This window comes from Microsporum canis, genomic scaffold (assembly GCF_000151145.1).
Source record: "Microsporum canis CBS 113480 supercont1.2 genomic scaffold, whole genome shotgun sequence".
In the NCBI taxonomy this organism is placed as follows: Eukaryota; Fungi; Ascomycota; class Eurotiomycetes; order Onygenales; family Arthrodermataceae; genus Microsporum; species Microsporum canis.
The window spans coordinates 2,829,970-2,848,860 of NW_003299168.1; the positions used below are offsets into that span (position 1 = coordinate 2,829,970).

At 46.3% G+C, this 18,891-nt stretch overlaps 8 protein-coding genes across 8 annotated transcripts; 4 read left to right on the forward strand and 4 right to left on the reverse strand.

Moving 5' to 3' along the window:
- Positions 1-755: 755 nt before the first annotated feature.
- Positions 756-5,738, reverse strand: MCYG_02520 (isoleucyl-tRNA synthetase; the record flags this gene model as incomplete). Its single annotated transcript, XM_002849540.1, has 3 exons — positions 756-3,838; positions 4,209-5,618; positions 5,678-5,738. 3 exons carry the CDS (start codon positions 5,736-5,738, stop codon positions 756-758), a joined length of 4,554 nt encoding a protein of 1,517 aa, XP_002849586.1.
- A 438-nt stretch (positions 5,739-6,176) lies between these two features.
- MCYG_02521 (kinesin heavy chain) lies at positions 6,177-9,962 on the forward strand (the record flags this gene model as incomplete). Its single annotated transcript, XM_002849541.1, has 5 exons — positions 6,177-6,623; positions 6,677-7,320; positions 7,377-8,430; positions 8,482-8,934; positions 8,985-9,962. The coding sequence occupies 5 exons, from the start codon at positions 6,177-6,179 to the stop codon at positions 9,960-9,962; spliced, it is 3,576 nt and encodes a 1,191-aa protein (XP_002849587.1).
- A 430-nt stretch (positions 9,963-10,392) lies between these two features.
- MCYG_02522 (conserved hypothetical protein) lies at positions 10,393-11,289 on the reverse strand (the record flags this gene model as incomplete). Its single annotated transcript, XM_002849542.1, has 1 exon — positions 10,393-11,289. The coding sequence occupies one exon, from the start codon at positions 11,287-11,289 to the stop codon at positions 10,393-10,395; it is 897 nt and encodes a 298-aa protein (XP_002849588.1).
- A 295-nt stretch (positions 11,290-11,584) lies between these two features.
- Positions 11,585-12,025, reverse strand: MCYG_02523 (anaphase promoting complex subunit 11; the record flags this gene model as incomplete). The annotated part of the gene is made up of 4 exons (XM_002849543.1): positions 11,585-11,610; positions 11,668-11,731; positions 11,790-11,821; positions 11,884-12,025. The coding sequence occupies 4 exons, from the start codon at positions 12,023-12,025 to the stop codon at positions 11,585-11,587; spliced, it is 264 nt and encodes an 87-aa protein (XP_002849589.1).
- A 453-nt stretch (positions 12,026-12,478) lies between these two features.
- On the forward strand, positions 12,479-13,700 carry MCYG_02524 (thiosulfate sulfurtransferase; the record flags this gene model as incomplete). Its single annotated transcript, XM_002849544.1, has 2 exons — positions 12,479-13,449; positions 13,643-13,700. The coding sequence occupies 2 exons, from the start codon at positions 12,479-12,481 to the stop codon at positions 13,698-13,700; spliced, it is 1,029 nt and encodes a 342-aa protein (XP_002849590.1).
- Positions 13,701-14,312: 612 nt separating this feature from the next.
- MCYG_02525 (conserved hypothetical protein) lies at positions 14,313-15,720 on the forward strand (the record flags this gene model as incomplete). The annotated part of the gene is made up of 2 exons (XM_002849545.1): positions 14,313-14,433; positions 14,501-15,720. 2 exons carry the CDS (start codon positions 14,313-14,315, stop codon positions 15,718-15,720), a joined length of 1,341 nt encoding a protein of 446 aa, XP_002849591.1.
- A 927-nt stretch (positions 15,721-16,647) lies between these two features.
- On the reverse strand, positions 16,648-17,446 carry MCYG_02526 (uncharacterized protein; the record flags this gene model as incomplete). Its single annotated transcript, XM_002849546.1, has 2 exons — positions 16,648-17,271; positions 17,333-17,446. 2 exons carry the CDS (start codon positions 17,444-17,446, stop codon positions 16,648-16,650), a joined length of 738 nt encoding a protein of 245 aa, XP_002849592.1.
- Positions 17,447-17,715: 269 nt separating this feature from the next.
- Positions 17,716-18,609, forward strand: MCYG_02527 (ser/Thr protein phosphatase; the record flags this gene model as incomplete). The annotated part of the gene is made up of 1 exon (XM_002849547.1): positions 17,716-18,609. One exon carries the CDS (start codon positions 17,716-17,718, stop codon positions 18,607-18,609), a length of 894 nt encoding a protein of 297 aa, XP_002849593.1.
- Between the last annotated feature and the right edge of the window lie 282 nt (positions 18,610-18,891).

Here is an 18,891-nt window from a genome sequence, read left to right on the forward strand (position 1 = left end):
TATCGATCCAGACGATTTTACGGGTCAAAGACAGAGGGGTGCAGGATAAGATGCCATGTAGTGAATGTTAGCAGCAGCATCTATCCCTCTTAAAGTGACCTCCAAGGTCTAAATCTATCGCCTCCTTGGAGGTAAAAATGAGAGTTCCAGAAACCAGGAAATGACTTCATCGCCGTCATCTCTTACGTTGCCACATATTAGAGGCCAATCGGACTCAAAGATTGCTTGGGGAGAGTTTGGAGAAGATGAAGGGATGCTGCCAGGTCATCTTGTGGTAGTACTGCATCAACACTCATTTGATCCTGGGACGTAAGAGGTTATATTGTTGGACAAGGGACTACTGCTGCTAAACCCTTTGCAAGATATACCTATGTAACTTGGCCAGTAAGAAACAAGGCCTCGTATTCTCAAATCCAGGTGTGCTTATGACGTCGAAGTCAACCATTTAGAATATTAGGTATCATATAGTTAGCTAGTTGAGCGTTTCTGCTCAACAACATGAATCTGATTTAATCCACCCTCAAAATAATTTCATGACCAATTAAGTCTAACAGGTTATTTACTGATCCATCCGAGAATTGTAGTATCAACTGGAAGTTCTAAATAACTGGCTCGATTGTAAAAGTTCAGTATAATGTAGCATAGTTGTAATACACAAGAGGTAAAATACAGGAATAAAAAGGGGGTAGAAGTGCGAAATAGATGGTTTTTTCCTATAATGTTACATGCCTTAAGTGACTAGGGATATGGCAGGTTTAAGTGGCAGCAGCTTTATCTGCTTCATTCTGGTCTATCTCGCGCACGACGTCCTCACAGCGATGACAGAGTTCCTCTTCGTCTTTTGGTTTGGTTTCTGTAGGTTTGACTGCATAACGCCAACACCGAGGACATTTGGCTTGGCTTGGAGTATACACATAAGCTTTTCCAGTCTGGTCGTCTGGTAGCTTGAACTCAGAGTGGTACGTCCATTCAGCCTGTGCAAGATCATTTGGCTTAGGATCGGCTTCCGACCCTAAGGTAACAGATGATACGACAAAGAGGTCTGGGAGCTCTGATCGCAATTGCTCAGATAAGGTGAAGCTTCTGGGTAGAATAAGATGCACAAATGATTGTAAAGAGGAGCCCATTTGCTTCTTAGATCGAGCGGTTTCCTGCATAGCCTTTATTGCAGAGTTAGCTGCCACCATAACGGAGTACTCGTATTCCAAAGTATCATTTCTCCATTCGATATTAGGGGACTTCAAGGTTCGTTGAAAAGGGTGCCTCATCACTTCCTTAATGCTTTCAGGGGTATGCTCCCAAGTCTCTTCAACTAGCAAAGGGACTATGGGCCCAAGAAGGGTTTGAATATGCGTATATATATGGAAGAGAGTCGTCTGTGCAGCTCGTCTACTTATTCCATTCTCTGAATCCGCATATAATCGATCCTTGATTGCTTCGATATAGAACGCAGAAAATTCTAGATTGGCCCATTTGTTCATTGCGGTCACTGCTTTGAAGAATTCCATTTTGTCTATTGCTTCCTGACTTGTCTTGACAAGGTTATGGAGCTGTAACAGTGCAATCTTGTCAATCGCATATAGGGATTCGTATGGAACTTCATTCTTTGGATCGAATCCCTGAAGCGCACCGAGAAGGAGTTTGAAAGTCACTCGGAATTTATGAAGACTGATGTTCACTGCTTTTAATACCTGCTGGCCAATAACTACGTCTTTCGTATAATCGCTTCCAGCAGCCCATAGTCGAAGAGCATCTGGGCCAAGCGCATCGTATATTGGAACTTCAAGATTTGGTTTCGGTCCCTTTCCTTTTACCTTCTTGGGCTTAAGTGGTGAGAGCAGTGTGCCGCCCATGATTTCGTCTGGCTGTATCGTATTTCCGATCGATTTGCTCATCTTACGACCATGTTGGTCAAGTGTAAACCCGTGTGTGATTAGTGTTTTGAATGGAGCTTTAAACCCAGAGTTACCACCCTGGGAGAGTTGATGAGATATATATGTCAAGAGACTGGACTGGAACCAACCACGATGTTGGTCGCTTCCTTCAAGGTACACGTCAGCAGGGGCTTTGTCAGGGCTATCATCCTTTAGTTGAGCCCAGCTAGTGCCGCTATCAAACCAGACGTCCATGGTGTCTGTCCCTCGCTTATATTGCGGTGAACTTGAATTGCGAAGGGAAGGTGGGAACCACGCTTGGTCAAATTCATCATCGGTCCACCAGGCATCTATGCCTCGTTCCTCGATTATTTTCATAATATGGGAAACGCTTTCCTTTGTGAGGATAGCTTCGCCAGTGGTGCGGTGATATAATGCCGGTATAGGAACACCCCAAGCTCTTTGGCGAGAAATACACCATTCACTTCGGTTTTTGACGAAAGTTTCTAGTCTTGATTTTCCACTCGGTGGGATAAATTGGACAGATTGCAAGGCTTGGATGGCTTCTCCCCGGATATCGCCTACATCAGCAAACCACTGCTCTGTAGCGCGAATGATGACAGGAAGTTTCGATCGCCAATCGTAGGGGTATTTATGCTTATAAGCATGTTTGTGCATCAATATACCTTTTTCCGAGAGATACTTAATAACTGCAATATTGCCATCTCCAAGGACCGCTTTTCCCGTTAAAAGATCAGGCTGTGTTGGCATAGTAGCTTGGGTAAACCGACCCTCACCATCAACAGGCGCATACGCTGGAATCCCGAGAGCGAGGCACGTTTCGTAGTCTTCCATACCATGGCCTGGTGCGCAGTGAACAATTCCGGACCCAGCATCAGCTGTCACAAAGTCTGCAGCAATTATTCGTTGACTCTCAGCTTCAGGGCCTTTGAAATGAGGACGGTAGGTGGAATCTAACAATTCGGAACCTAGAATAGCAGGCACAATAACCTTAAGATTATCGTCGAGTAGTTCCTGAAGGTATTGTAACCGAGACTGCGCCACTAGGAGCTTGCCATGATGGGCAGAATCCACAATGGTGTATTCAAGGGTAGGGCTAACAGCCAAGGCAGCATTTGCGGGGAGTGTCCACGGTGTCGTTGTCCAAATTACGGCAGATATATCACTATTGGAAAGCAGAGAATTTTCCCGGATCCGAGCTGGTAGATTTTCCAGAGCAAACTTAACCAAAGCTGCGGTTGAGACATGATCTTCCTTATACTCTAGCTCTGCCTCAGCAAGGGCAGTGCCGGACGAGGGAGACCAGTACACTGGCTTGTATCTCCGGTAAATGAGTCCCTTTTCAACCATTTCCAAAAATACGCCCAGTTGTCTACGCTCGAAGTCCTTGTTCATCGTGGTATAAGCATTATCCCAATCTCCCATGATTGCCCATTTTCGAAACCCTTCCATCTGCTGAGAAACGGTCTTTTCTGCGAGCTGTCGCGCGGCAGACCGGATCTGTGCCGCTCCATCTCTTCCGGCTGATCTCAAGTCACCTAATTCCTTTTGGCCTTGAAGCGCTTTCAGCTCAATTGGTAAACCATGGCAGTCCCAGCCAGGCACATATTGTACTCTCTTCCCTTTTGCCAATTGAACGCGACAAATTATATCCTTCAAGATCTTATTCAGGGCATGTCCAATATGTAATTCGCCATTGGCATACGGAGGCCCGTCGTGGAGTGTGAAGCTAGCCGTTGCAGGTCTGTTGCGCTGCTGCCAGCTGTAAAGGTCATCGCTGCATCGTTTGAGATATTTTGCCTGGTCAGCTAATGCTATTCGCGGAGGGAACGTGGATTTGGGAAGCTTTAGCGTCGATGACCAAGATCGAGCGAGAGATCGCGACAGCCCCGGCATGCTCCCCTTGTTGCATCTCTTCTCGCTGTTGGAGTTGCTGATTATAACTGGAAGGAGAGAAAGCTGATTAAAAAAATATACCGGAGTCACAGACGTTTGACTATAACTACCAATATTAAGTTTCAGCCAATAGAAGCATGCTTTATGTGACAATACCGTAACTCAGTGTACAATACAAGCTTTATAGCTAAAAATGTTGAAAATATTGATTTCTCCCCTTTAGTTAATCAAAGTCAACGTCCAAAGTAGATGAAGAGTTCTCTACAATATCCGTACTAAATGGGTTATATAAACGCCTGCCCCGTCCTGTCCTTACCCGGAGAAGCGCCATATGAACAAAATCATCACAGAAGAGGCTAAGTTAATACACGGTCAAACAGTTGATAGACCCATTCTTGAGAACTTCAAAAAGCAAACCAGGGAAGCCATATAGTTCAGTATTTCCCAGTGAACTAGACATTCCAGGGCCGGAGCCTGGTTTACCCCTAGCGGAGGGGTTTTCTTCCCAGCTGCCTAGAAATTCAACGCTGCTACCGGGTGTCTCACCCCAGCCACGATTCAATACCATCCCCCTCTGGAATGAAGCTTCCTCTGCAGGGCTAGAATAGCTACCTCGCCATCGTTCTTTGAGTACTGAAGATACATCCTCGTATGGCGTTTCGGAAGTGATGAATTCCTGGCTAGAGCCAACGTGCAATACCCATCGACATCGTCTGTGTCGGTTAAACGGATATGAACCTGGCACGTTGCCATGTAGCACTAATTTGGTGGTAACAAGTTCCTGCGTACCCCCAGTTGTATAGGATTCTCTTGTGGGGGATCCGGGAGAGCGGCCAGATGAAGACGGGGCAACTAAAACATCAAAACCGTGACTGAAATAGTTATAGAAGCAGTCACTGGGCAGTGTACCCGATTCATGGTGTGCTCTTGGACCTGAATCCTCTTCTGATTCATCCGTTAAGGCACTATCAAAATGTGGATCAATGTCTGAGGAATCAGTAGGAGGAGTTGGTAAGTTGCCTCCACCATTTGTTGCCCCCTGTAAATGTTTTTCCCCTTCACCGTGAATCAGAATCCGACTATCACTCTTTCGATAGATCGCATCCGGGGGTCCCAGCTCCGTAATAAGATCTTGAGGGGTCGTTTCACCAAGAGTAATCCAGAAAGGATTGCTCGACCGTCTTATAAGCTCGATGTGCCCACCCTCATGTACCTTGACAAGCTCCACTTCGTCCGCAACTGATTCCTTATTTTTCCCCATTAACGCGCTCGATCGTGGGTACTGTGGTTGACGGGTAAACAGATTGCTCTGGCCATCAGCCCAAGACGAACCTTGGAATATTGCCATCGAGGTAGCAAAGGAAGCAGCCGAAGAAGACATGAGGGATACAAAATCCCGCTTTTCCGACCACGCACTGTGGAGTAAGGTGAAGGAGAATGCGACTCCCGGATAGGATAAGACATAGGTACCCTGTAGTCCCCCCGCCGCGGGAGGGATATATTCGCCTGGATAAGTAGGTCCAAACAATCTGTTGTATATATGGCGAAATCCAGGGCCAGAGGCCGGCGGATCGGAGGGTGACTTTGAAGCCTTTGCTACATCCTGAGTCTTGTAGACAAGGGCGATTTTGCTAAAATCCAGGACTTCAATCAGGCGTAGTCTTTGGTCAGGCCCATCAAATCGTAGCCGTAGACCGTTCTCTGGCAGTCGTAATATGACAGGTTCTTGCAGAGGCCGGGAGGAGTCGTAGATCAGCTCTAGTGCTGTGTATATCTCAGGAAGAGACTTGAGACGGGTAACAACATGGTGTAGAGATGCTCCGAGAGCTGTAAGAATGTTAACTAGAGCTCGGCCAGTTAGATAGTAGGGGACAAGCTGTACATACTTAGGAACCCCAGTGCTCGACCAGGCAGCACTGGCGCGGGGCTATCTAGAGAGGTAGCCATGACGAAAGATCGCTTGGAGTATCAGCAGCATACTAGATGGGCATCCCATCCATAACAACCATAGGAAGTAGCAAGTCAAGAATCTCTCATCTGTGTGGGAGGCAGAAGACGTCGATATCTTCCCTCCCAAGGCGGCCATCCTGACCTTCCGGGCTCTTTTGTATGAGGTCATCCCCCTTAAGAAGGGCTAAGCATGTGATCTGGGTCATGTGGGATGGATATTATATAAGCATAAAGCTCGGGCCATAGGTAAGTTTGTTTACTTTTTCCCTTTTTGGATTAAAACTGTCTTTGGAAGAAGAACCAGCATCGCTTTTTTATCTTGCAGGGTTTATCTTGACAGGATTTTCTTTTTTGGGATCACTCACGAGACAGCCTGTGTGATACATACATATGAAGGTCTCATTGCTCCATATATCTTGATATATAATTCTGGAGATGGCCGGCGGTACCAGGCCTCAACCCACACGGGAATTGAAAAAGCCAGCATTACGAGGTCCAACTAGGCCACGAGCTTCTGTGGTCCACGAGCGAGTGGAAACCCCGAAGGCATCTTCACGGACGCAGACCCCCAGCGCGACACGAGCGCAGAGTTCGCCTACTGAACAGACTAGCAATAAACGAAAGGAGCGCGATTTCGAACAGAATGTTTCTGGCGACACCAATATCCGCGTCATTGTCCGTTGTCGGGGGAGGAGTGACCGCGAAGTCAAGGAGAACAGTGGCGTTGTTGTGTCTACTGAAGGGGTGAAGGGGACGACGGTCGAAGTGTCTATGGGGCCAAATGCACTGGGAAATAAAGAGTATCAGTTCGATAAAGTCTTCTCGCCTGCAGCGGACCAGGCTATAATATTCGAAGATGTTGTCACGCCAATATTGAACGAGGTATGTCCATCAAGTATTATTTAATGATGAAAGGCACTAAGTTATATGTCTAGATGCTCTCAGGGTATAATTGTACCATTTTTGCATATGGGCAAACGGGGACCGGGAAAACGTATACAATGTCTGGCGATATGACTGAGACCCTTGGTCTGTTATCGGACGGTGCTGGCATAATTCCGCGTATTCTTCACGCCCTATTTAAAAAAATCGAAGACGTCGACAGTTCCGTCAAATGCTCTTTCATCGAACTTTACAACGAGGACCTCAGAGATCTCCTTTCGTCTGAAGAAAATGTCAAATTGAAAATATACGAGGAGGGCGTGAAAAAAGGCCACAATGGTACCATGATTCAAGGTGTGGGCGAAACGTATATTAATTCTGCATCGGCCGGAATTAAACTGCTTCAGGAAGGGAGTTATCGGCGGCAAGTTGCTTCGACAAAGTGCAATGACCTCAGTTCACGAAGCCATAGTATATTCACAATTACCACATTTCTCAAACGAGTTTCGGACAAGGGCGAAGAGTATATATGCAGTGGAAAACTAAATCTTGTTGATCTCGCTGGAAGTGAAGACATTCGACGTAGTGGCGCCGAAAATAAGAGGGCTACGGAAGCAGGATCGATAAACAAGAGTCTACTTACACTTGGGCGAGTCATCAATGCACTTGTTGACAAAAGTCCTCATATACCATATCGGTGAGTTGGCATAATATTTTTGGCGCATGCTATAGACAGCTACTGATGCATTGTAGGGAATCTAAACTTACAAGGCTCCTTCAAGACTCATTGGGTGGCCGTACAAAGACTTGCATTATTGCAACAATCTCCTCAGCCCGCTGCAACTTGGAAGAAACCATGTCCACGCTTGATTACGCTTTTCGGGCAAAGAATATCCGTAATAAGCCTCAAATAAATTCATCTATTTCCAAAAAAGCTCTGTTGCGAGAATTTACGACTGAGATTGAGAAACTGCGAAGTGATCTGATTGCTACAAGGCAGAGAAACGGTGTTTACCTTTCGGCAGAAAATTACGAGGAAATGACCGTGGAAAGCGAATCTCGCCGTATTCTAAGTGAGGAGCAACGGGCGAAGATTGAGACCATGGAAATAAACTTGAAAACAAAAGTTCAAGAGTACCTCGCCCTGACAAGCAACTTCAATGACATGAAAAAAACCAATGAATCAACGCAGACCACCTTAGATCAAACAAAAAGCCTTTTGGAACAAACAGAACTAATTCTGAGCAAGGCTCAGAAGAATCTAAAGGAAGAGACGGCTTTGCGCCATGCACATCAAGCGACCGAACAGAAGTTACACGAAGTTGGCTCAAGTCTATTGTCGGTTATTGATCAGTCTGTTACGGATGTTTCTGGGCTTCGCTCCAAGATCAGAAGGCGATCAGTTCTTCACAAGCAGAACAAGAATGCTTGGGAAGACTGCACTGGCAGGGTACTGGACGTTGCTAAGTCAGTTGACGATAGGATGACTCTTCTCCACTCACAACATTCAGCACTTATAAAAAGCCTCACTTCTCGAGTCGAAGCTTTTGTAAGCAGTGAGCTAGAGGCTCTCAAAAAGAGTCGGGCACTTTTTGCCGATCAAGAATTTTCACTTTCTACGTTTGAAGAGGACTCCAAGGCCCAAAATTACAGGAATCGCGATACTATGAATAAGGTACTGGAAGAAATTAAGGTGCTAAGGGAAGATGTTCAGGTGAAAGTTGGAGAAGGTTTAAATGGACTCTCCTCTGCTGCGGCTAGGATCTCTGGGGAAGTTATACAGGAGCTTCAGCAATTTGACTCCGAGGTATGTTTAAGAAACGTAATAAAACCTGAAATAATTGGCTAACCGTACTAGCTACACTCAATGTATGGTCTTCTAAGCGGCGACTTTACCGATTTGTTCAAATTGATCGTGGACCACCTTCGCTCTCAAAGAGAAGAGGTCGACAGTCTCCGCACGCAGCTCCGGAAGGCCAACGAGAAAGCTATAGAAGCAAATGAAAAAGCGGCTTTGCGATTAGAATCTACGATAACGGAAGAAAGACAAGCCGCGGATGCGGAACGTTCTATCCTTGCCTCACAAATACAAAACCTCTTAAACGAGTCAAGTGACCGACAAGCCGCCCGCTTTAAAGATAGTATCGATAGCGTCAAGACTGAGATGCGAATGTCAGGAGAATCACTTCAACAGTCTCATGACAAATCCTTTGATGCCTTGGATAACTGGGATAGAAAAGAAGACGAATTGCTTCGGAAAGTGCTTAAATCGGAATCGGAATTGAAATCCAAGATGAAGGACCATTTAGATGTGAGCTTTCTTTTACCATCTCTTTTTTACCCTTTCTAATGCTGTCTTAGCTTTTCATATCGCGAAACACATCAATACACAAAACCACCAACACAGTTCACGAGCAAACAGTTCAAATTGTTGATGAGCAAAAGAAAGATATGGCTGTTCAAATGGAAGCCCTAGATGATTTTGTCAGGAGAGCCCGATCCCAGAACAACCAGCACTGCGAGGCAAGCAATGGCGTCGCCCATGACCTTGGGCAAAGGGTCCGAGAAGGGCATCAGCAACAGCTTCAGCACTTAGAGGATTTTGAGGAGCGCGGAGCCACATTCCGTACAACTATGCAATCTGAAAATAAATCACTTGGGGCTCTGGTGAAGAGTGCTACATCTGACGCGAAGCAATCATTATCGGACTTGCAGTCTCAGGTCCAAGCAACGCCTATGGCAGAATACGTCCCAACCGGGACCACCCCTGAGAAGACCACATATAAATATGAAGCCACGCTCCCACGGACGGAATCACACTCCGTTATACTTGCAAGGCTAGGATCACCACGTGGTCCGTCGGCCTCACCATCTCCATCCTATACACCACTAGCCTCTCCTTCATTACGACATGAGCAATCGCCGACTAAGTCGATAGTGTATCATGATTCAGATAACAATGTTGAAGACGAAAAGCCCTTGCCTGCTGATTCCCCTGAGGAATTGGATCCATCATCGCCGACGAAGCTGAGAGAAGTCGATATAAATGTCATGAATAATCCGATCCTAGAGCCAGTGGTTGCTGAAACAGGACACAGCAATGAAAGCTGTAAGGACACTGAACCCCCGCCTCTTAAGCGACATCTTTCCTCGTCCGTTGCAGCTGCATCAAATTTGACTGGCGAGACAAAAATTCCGACAAAACGGATGACTCGCAGGAATGCCAAAGGAGCTGTAGGCGGCGTTGGCGGCGGAAGAGAGAACATTTCAATACCCACTCTGAATGCAAGCTCGAGGATCAATGCAAGGAGAGTGAGAAGCGGCCCTGCGCCTCACTGAGTTTATATTTTAATAGTAGAAAGCAATTTTTTGGTTTCAGGGCTCTTGGATGCTAGTTACATATCAAACGTTTTGTGTATTATGAACCACGCTTACCTTGGATTGTACATTTACTAAACCCTACTCAGGTCATAGGGCAACCTTATACATAATCCTATACATAGATAACCATTACTCAAAGATTTTGGATAGGCTCTCTCATAAGCTCAAAATCGACGCAATAATACATATGATAACTCCACATGAATAACATCAAGAGGTGAATAGATTTTAACAAAACCACAGCCAAACTCCTTTAGCCTAGACAGACGCGAGCAATCATACATAAAAAATAGCCAACACAGTATAGCGACATCATCCATGGGGCAGACGGTAGATAGGCAGAATATCCCTGGTAATCCAATCTCTAGCTCTGATCCTGTTCTTCTGTTTAGGGATTGTCTTCCGGTCTTTCTGCATGTTCCACGACTTGTGCAAATATGTGATCTCCACTTGCTTCGACAACCTTCTTCAGCTCCGCCATACGCCTAGCAAACTGGTCCATCATTTCTTCCAATGTTTGCGCCTGTCCTTGTTGAGCCTGGTGTCGCCCGCTCATTCCATCAGAAGCGAAACCCGAGGTACCTTCGATCATGAGCACCGTATTGCCATCGCGATCTGTTGATGTAGGGCTATTGGAGGAAGAATCAAAATTCGGGGCAGGGGAAAGAGTCGTATTGATCACCTGCCAGGCAGGGGATAGGCTGTGAGCGGATGTTACCTTGAAATCCTGAATGCTACGAAGTGTCGGATTAGGGCAGCCAGACGTCTCCTGGGAATCGTTTTTAGCCACACCCGCCGCAGCGGTAGTATCTCCGGTACCATTCGTAGGTTCCACGTCAAGGATAATGAAATGCTCAGTGGTGGTTTCGGCTTTGGGAGCAGATTTTCCTTTCTTCTTTTCTTTTTGGGAGGTTGATTCCGTGTCCCATGAAGTCCTCTGATTGCTTGCTTCTAGAGATTGAAGGGCAGCTTCGGTTATGATGCCGGTATCATCATCGGAGAATATATAATGTACTGTTGGATGAAAGTACTCAGACGAAGTCGCATCTCCTATAACGGTAAATAAAGGCCTAAATGGAGGATGTACAGGTGCAGAAGTATCTTCTACTGTCTCGTGTGTTTGGGAGACATGACCACTCTCATCTTCGTCCTGTTGTTCTTCTTGATTTCCATGGCTGCTCTGGGGAGGTTGGCTGCTGGTATCATATTCTGTGGGCGAGAATGATAAACCGGCCACTTTGGGCGATAGTGCGGCTGGTGAAGTAGGATCCTTCGGAAGAGACATCTCTGTACTTCAATTCTACATTGCCGGCAATTCCTGCTTTCTCTTGTATTTGTTAAGATGGAAGATGAAGATGGATGGCCCAAAAGAAGGAGGTTGAGGCGGCGATGACATAATCTTTAACTATTAGATCACGTGTTTATGGGTAGTTTTTGACTCTAATACAAAATTTGGAGATATTATGGGTGTGTATTGATTGTAGCGAGATCTATCAATGTACTGAGTAAAGGAAAGGGTATACCGACAATACCTAATCCTCCTGTTAAACGCTGCGCCTAACTCCTGATACCATAAAACACTATTCATTTTGTTTCCATTCGAATTCTAGAATAATTTTGTTAGTAGTAGATGGATGAAACAGGTTACTAATGTAGAACTTACTCTGTCGGCACATAGGGCAGAGACCCTTGGAGGAGTCTTGCTGAATCCATGTCAAGAGACAATGCTAGTTAAAGAGTTAAAAAAAGGTAGTCAAAGCGAAGCAGGTTAGAGTCAAGTCTCACCATATGAAAAGAATGTCCACATTTCCCAATAACTAGAATTCATTATATTAGCCTTTATCATGATGGCCTTCGACATCCCTCCTGGTAGACTCACGTAAGGTGCATTCATCTCCAGGATATTTACATGTCGGACAAGTACCATCGAACTGGACGCGACATATACCACAGACGTCATCCTCGGGCATGTCCCATCGCCATGTTGCAACAGCATTCCACTGCTTGATCGACACTTTCATAGCTGCGACAGCAAGTTGATGTATCAGGAACCAGGGGTTTGTTCGTCCTGGTAAGATGCGATCTGCTTGATACCCTTCTTTTGCATCAGCTACCGTGGACAGCTGTTCATGTCATGGAACATACAGCGTGAAGTTGGACTTCATTCCCTTCTTTCCCCGTAATCCACCTTGCTGCAAATATGCGTGGATAGAGCTTTATCGTGAAACGGAGAAGAACAGCTCATGTCCTACCTAGTAGTAAAGAAGTAGATGTTAATATTTAGTTATCTCGTGACTGGCTTGACTGTTGCCCAGCCAACTTTATCCACACGACCTTGCATCAACTACCTAGACATTAATCAACTTATTAATGACCACAACGTTCACCTTGAGCGGTGCAGCCAGCTTCTTGGAAATCTTCGTTATGTAAGAGCATAGAAACAACCAAGAAGACCCCCGAAAAGCCATCAAACCATGGCTCTTGCAGTTCTTCGGCTCGCTCGTTTCTCACAGCGTGCCTCTTTTTTCACTAGGTCTACACTAGCAGCAAATACCACCCATCAACGGTCTATATCGCTTCAATCCTATGTAGTTACGCCAAAGGAGCTCCACGAGGCCTTGAAACAAAACGCGCCAACGAAAATATCATCCTCTCCTCGGGTTATCCCACTATGCGCTGCCTGGTTCATGCCGAATGACCCAGAGGGCCGTACTGGAACCGAAACCTTCAAGAAGAAAAGAATCCCCAATGCACGCTTCTTCGACATTGATGTAGTGAAAGATACCAAATCCCCCTATCCACATATGCTTCCGTCGAAAGAAGAATTTGCCGAAGCTATGCGGTCAATGGGCATACGTCGTGACGACCGAGTGGTAGTCTATGATACTGAAGAACAAGGCATTCTCAGTGCTCCTCGAGTTGGATGGACCTTGAGAATATTTGGACACCCAAATGTGCATGTCCTAAACAACTTTAGGATGTGGGTTCGTGAAGGATACCCGGTTGAAGAAGGTGAGGTGGCTCCCAACGACACCTCGGACTATATAGTCGACGACTACCATCCAAACCGAGTGGTTCATTTCCAAGAGCTGAAGGAGATGGGTGAGAATTACGGGAAGGAAGGCTCGGAAACGGCGCAGATCTTGGACGCTCGACCAAGGGGCCGATGGGCGGGAACAGACAAGGAACCCAGGGCCGGTCTATCCTCTGGCCATATGCCAGGTTCAACAAGTATACCACTCGGAGAGCTTCTTGATCCGGAAACGAAAGCTTTGCGTTCTCCGGATGAGTTAAGGCAGCTATTTGAGTCAAAGGGGGTTGACCGAAACCGACCAGTCATCACCACTTGTGGATCTGGGGTCACTGCCACCGTCATTGATCTTGCATTGGAGCAAGCCGATTACATGCCTCAGGAGAACAGACGAGTCTATGACGGAAGCTGGACGTAAGTTTACTATCTTGTCCCATGCTCGATAATGCCACTTCAGGTCTAACTATATATAGTGAGTGGGCATCAAGAGTAACTGAAGAAAGCGGCTTAATCCGAAAGATCTAACAGTTGACATCTTCTGGAACTGTAATTTGATTGTCCATTAGTTATCCAAAGATTGGTTACTGCGTTCTATGTATTTTCATAGCATTATTGGTGTATCCGAACTATCTGAGCAGCATAAGGGTCATCCAACAACAACATAGCCATTGTACCTCCTTGCCTTGTATCAATAATTAAATCCATACCTTGCCGCAGTCCTTGTAGTTATTAATTTTTGATATAATTGTTGGTAAGCGGGAAGTTGCCGCTTAGTCATGTGGTCCCCTCCCCGACTATCTTTTTTCCGCAAGTTCTCGACTTCAAGTTTGAATCATTCTGGCTCTTCGAGGCTGTGTTTCTATCTTCAAAGGTTGAAAACAGTCCTTTGTCGCATCCACAGAAACCCGCGACTTCGTCCAGCACTGCATATATGCCTAGCTGGTTAAAGATGCTTGAATTATCCTTCTATCCTGCCTTCAACTATTCCTGTAAGCCGATAGGAATAAAGTCCCCGTCAAAGGCGCTTCTGCCTTCAGCCATATACATATTGTGCAACATGAGTTACTGACAGCATTCCTATTTACTTGTTAGATCATCTAGAAACGTTCTTATAACTGGCACAGATGTGCTTGATTCTGCAAAGATAAAACGCCCTACAAATTCATCAAATACCTTCTCCGCGTCATTCCTCCGCATGGTCCTCGTTTAACAGACAACCATCGCCTCATACTTCCCCGGAAACCCTGCCTCATACAGATTTCACTCTACAAACCATCATGTCGGTTGGTCGAAAGGTATTCCACTGTGTTGTTGATGACACATCTCTTACCACCAACCTCGGAGAAATCAAGAAGTGGACTTCGCAGGATGCTATTGCTCTCATCGTGCCGTTATACAGTATGTGCCGTCAACTCGGCGAGTACCATCGTGATTGCTTCCGATTACCCTCGCTAACTATGTCCAGCCCTCGAGCGCCTCCATGTTTTGAAAAAGGGTGGCTCCCAGAGTGGTATTAACGCGCGCGAGGCCGTCCGTTTTCTTGATCGTGTCACGTCTGGAAAGCATAACATCTCGGCTGACAAAGTGACACTCCAAGGCCCTATGGAACAGTTTGCAACATGGGGAGATGCTGAGAAATATATTCTTCCTGAATTCAAGGAGGAGGCCCCAACTACTCCAGTTCATGATGCCGTTGATTCCGTCACGAAGGAAGAGAAGCCCCCAGCGGGAGACATCCAACCCGAAGCTGCTAGCCCTCATGATCTGAACGACATGTCACAAATGCTTTTGAGCAAATTGAACTTCAAGAAGGAGAAACAACCCAGCTCTGCCTCTGCTGCCTCTGCGGGAACTTCCAGCGCTCCAGCATCACCTACCTCTGGTGGTTCCCGTGCGAGCCCCGAATGCTCGTCCCGTCAACTGGAAGACAATGGGGACTCGGGTGAAGCAGTCACTGGCAGTGATGAAGACACTGATAACAGCGTAAAATACGTTGCTCCGGCTGTTCCTCACGTCTTGAAGCCGCTATTGAACGCTGTGTTATGGCGGTTGCATGCCCTCCCTACCATAGCTACCCAACAGTCTAGCTGCATCCTTGTTACAAATGACAGAGAGACCCAGGCCTGGGCCCAGAAATTCGGTATCATTGTGAAGAATGTTGCTCAGCTTCGTACGTCCATCATCTACGAGGATAAAGAGTTCAAAAATCACTGCAAATACCTGGAAAAGAACCAGAGCCAGAGCCTGAGTCAAGTTCAGGCTGAGCCAAAGCCATTGCTCTCCTACGAGGATGAAAGTGACGAAGATGTCTTGGTTTTCGTGCCACGAAAGCAAGGCAAAGCTGGACAGCAGACGCCAGCACGAACTCCTACCAAAAATACGCCGGGTCGTGGCAACAGAATGGCTAACGGCAATGCAAACGGCAGCGGAAGACCAAGAGCCCCTTCAATCGCTGCTGAAGCTCCGCTTGAAGTTCCTTCAACCCCAATCGACCCTGACTCTTTTAGCCGCAGTATCGGAATGACCAAACAAAACGTCTGCCTGAATGCCAATCCCTCTCCAACACCAGCCAACCGCGGCTTATCTAACCCAAACTCTCGACAAAATGGGAATCGCCGTGGCGGACAGCGTGGGGGAGCATTCAGGGGAGCCGCCCGAGGGCGTGGAAAACTCTGGGTTCCGTGAAAAGACTACTTGTGTTCCCAGCAGCTTCTCTATTCCCCTCTGGCTGCTGGGAGCTGGTACAAAGTTTTTCTCAAGAATTACCAACCTTTCTCGACGGAGCAAAGAGGTTTAAAATGGAAGGATGAAACCGACCGGGATGCGCACGTCTTTTCCTTTTTTTTGAAAAAGGCTTTTCACAATCGTCCATGTTGTCCAATAATATAACGGCTGGTTGCAATGGGTTGAGGGTGCAACTCACTCATTTTTCACAAAAAGTTATCTCCTGGTCTTCTGTCAATCCTAGACTGAGTTTTCTTCTGGGTCTAGGTTGCGTTGATCTTAACATAACGGATCAGCCGTGGCGACGGGAGGAACCTCAACATACGTTGTTTTTCACTATTCGAGGATATGTCGTGGTCCCTGAAGAGCTTTCTTTTGGTCGAAAGATAATAATTGGGTGACCTAACCCGAAGTTTGGAGACGGACCTTACACCAGTATCGCAGTTGATACGCTTCCTCTATTTCTCGTTGCCTGTTCTCACTATCACTTCATCGTTGGCCGTGGTTATGGTGGATATGTCGTTTCGGCAGGGATGCCTTAATGAATTTAGGTGTGGGTTGGACGGGGTTGGTGTCGAGGCCTGTAGGAGAAATCGTTTTGATGGCTTTCCCTACTTCCCTGACGATACAGTGATAAACGATGTTTCCCTAACAGTAGTATTATTCGCAGAGATAGCATCAATGCAGCCGTTCCTTTTCTCAAGTTCAGTTCTATATTCCGTCCGTTTCAAGTCAAACTCATACACAGGAGCAAACTTCTCTACATTATGTACTCAAAATGAGGTCTACAGCCCCGAGTTGTAGTACGATTTTAAAATAAATGATAGTGGACGTTTGTCTAGATTAATTCTTTCATGAGACCGTCCATCAACATTTCTCATTAATAAACTACATATAAGCAGTGGAGGAGTTTGATAGTTGCGAAAAACCAGGAACTTTTCGAATATCTTGTAGTTCCTGCTTATTAGCGATGAAACATGTCACTTCATTCATCGAGAAATCTGCAATTCGGGAGGCTTTCCCTCTTACGAGGTTTAATGCAAAGCTAAGCACGTCCGGGTGAGAAGACAGGAAATGAACATGACACCAGTCCTTGTCGATGTCCATACCGTCAACAAACATTTCCGCAGCGATTGCAGCCGTAACCTCCCTTGTCTTGACATAGGTGCTACAGAGCCCTATGAACAGCGGTGCAAACCGCGGCAGTGGCAGAGTCGCAATCTGGTCAGCAGACATAGAATCGAGTATCTCTTTGCTGTAGGATCCCTGAAACTCCTGATGTTCCTTGCGAGAGATGATATTCTTTTGTAGGGGATTCAGGCCATAGTACTGATCGGTAAATAGGACGATATAGAGGGTTGGTTCGGAGCGAGAGCGGAATCGAGGAAACCCCCTCTTATATTCTGTGTAGATATTATAATCACCTTCCTCCGCGATATTAAGTAGCTTCGTAGATGTAAATATCGACGCAGCGGCTGCAAGGTCGTCCTCACGTACACAGAGTTCAAGGTCCTTTTGCGGCTAAAAGTTAGAGTTATAAAGAGAGCAGAGGAAAACACCCAGAGAAACCCACATGAACTATACGCGGTGCATTGTAGTAGTTGGGAGCAAGTTCACCTATGATACACACTGGGATTCCACCTTTCTGCAGTAGGTCTAGCAACAAGCGAACGATCGAAAATTCCATGTGAGCGGCTGTAAGGTGGTGGTAATAGTACTAATGATGAATGCCTTAGTTGAAGTCCTGAATATGTTATAACTACTAAGTTAACCATGTAAGTTGCCATTAAAAGTTCAATTTGATGCGCCCCAGGCTGAGAACTATTTCTGGACTGTTTAAGTATCTTCATTGAAGTAATTTCTCAACATAACTTACAACACACTCCGTGCAGCGTACCACACTGGCTTTGCGTTCGATCTCTGAGAGAGACTGGCTTTAAAAGAAAATCTCGTCTGATGGCCCTCGCTAGGCTGACGCTACCATGGCAGTTACGAAAAACCACGGCCTTTCAGGTCATGTCCGATCTGCATCTCGAAGTTGGCCAGCAATACGCAAAATTTCACATTGAACCACGAGCCACCCGGTTAATCCTGGCCGGTGATATTGGCCGGCTTGCGGATTATAACGTCTTTCGCGACTTTCTATACAGCCAGTGTGAGAACTTCGAGGCCGTCTACCTCGTGCTAGGCAACCATGAGTTTTTCGGCGTCTCTCGCCAGGAAGGCCTACGCCTAGCCGACAAGCTCCAAGAAGAGCCGCAGATGAAAGGCCGGTTGGTTATAATGAACCAAAGACGTGTCGATATCGAGAACATCACTCTCTTAGGCTGTACTCTACACTCACACGTACCGACTGAGTCAGAGCAGATCGTTAGACATAAGATTAACGACTTCCGCCGTATCCTGGACTGGACAGTTGCGAGCCATAATGCCGAGCACGCACAGGACGTAAAGTGGTTGACGGACGAGATTGATTCAATTAGAAGTACGGAATCCGGATTGAAGCGAAAGATCGTTGTCATCACTCATCATGCCCCTTCGACTAAAGGGACATCTAGACCATCAGATGAGAGTAATCCGTGGAGTTCTGCGTTCGGAACTGAACTCCTGGATGATACGCAGAAATCGTGCTTTGATCATGTGCATTTTTGGATTTATGGTCATACGCATCACTCGTCTGAATCGATACGCGGGCGTGTAAGGCTTGTGAGCAACCAGAGAGGCAATGTGTTTCCAGGACAGAATAATCAACGGCCCGAAAGCTCAGGAGGCATCATATCAAAAATATTGAAGCTAGGGAGGCATAGCAAGCACAATACATTCGATGCGGAAAAGGTTATCGAAGTATAAACACACTATCTTCATGGCGTGAGCATGTATCAAGCAAGCCACTCTGGGACCTTTGATCAAAGATACTTACCTACGTTGCATGTACAAAGCTGCTCTTCCATCTAGATGCTTCATGTTTCCCCTTTTGTCCTTCTCGTTGCTCTGCCAACCGCCGGTCAGGTGACTGGAGCGGGGGCGTGACCTCGCCACGAAGTTGCTGCCCCTAAGTTATCTTTATAGGTACAAGAAGTTGAAGTATCTAACAGTATAAGTCAGTTAGAAGAGATACTTAGAGACAAGTAC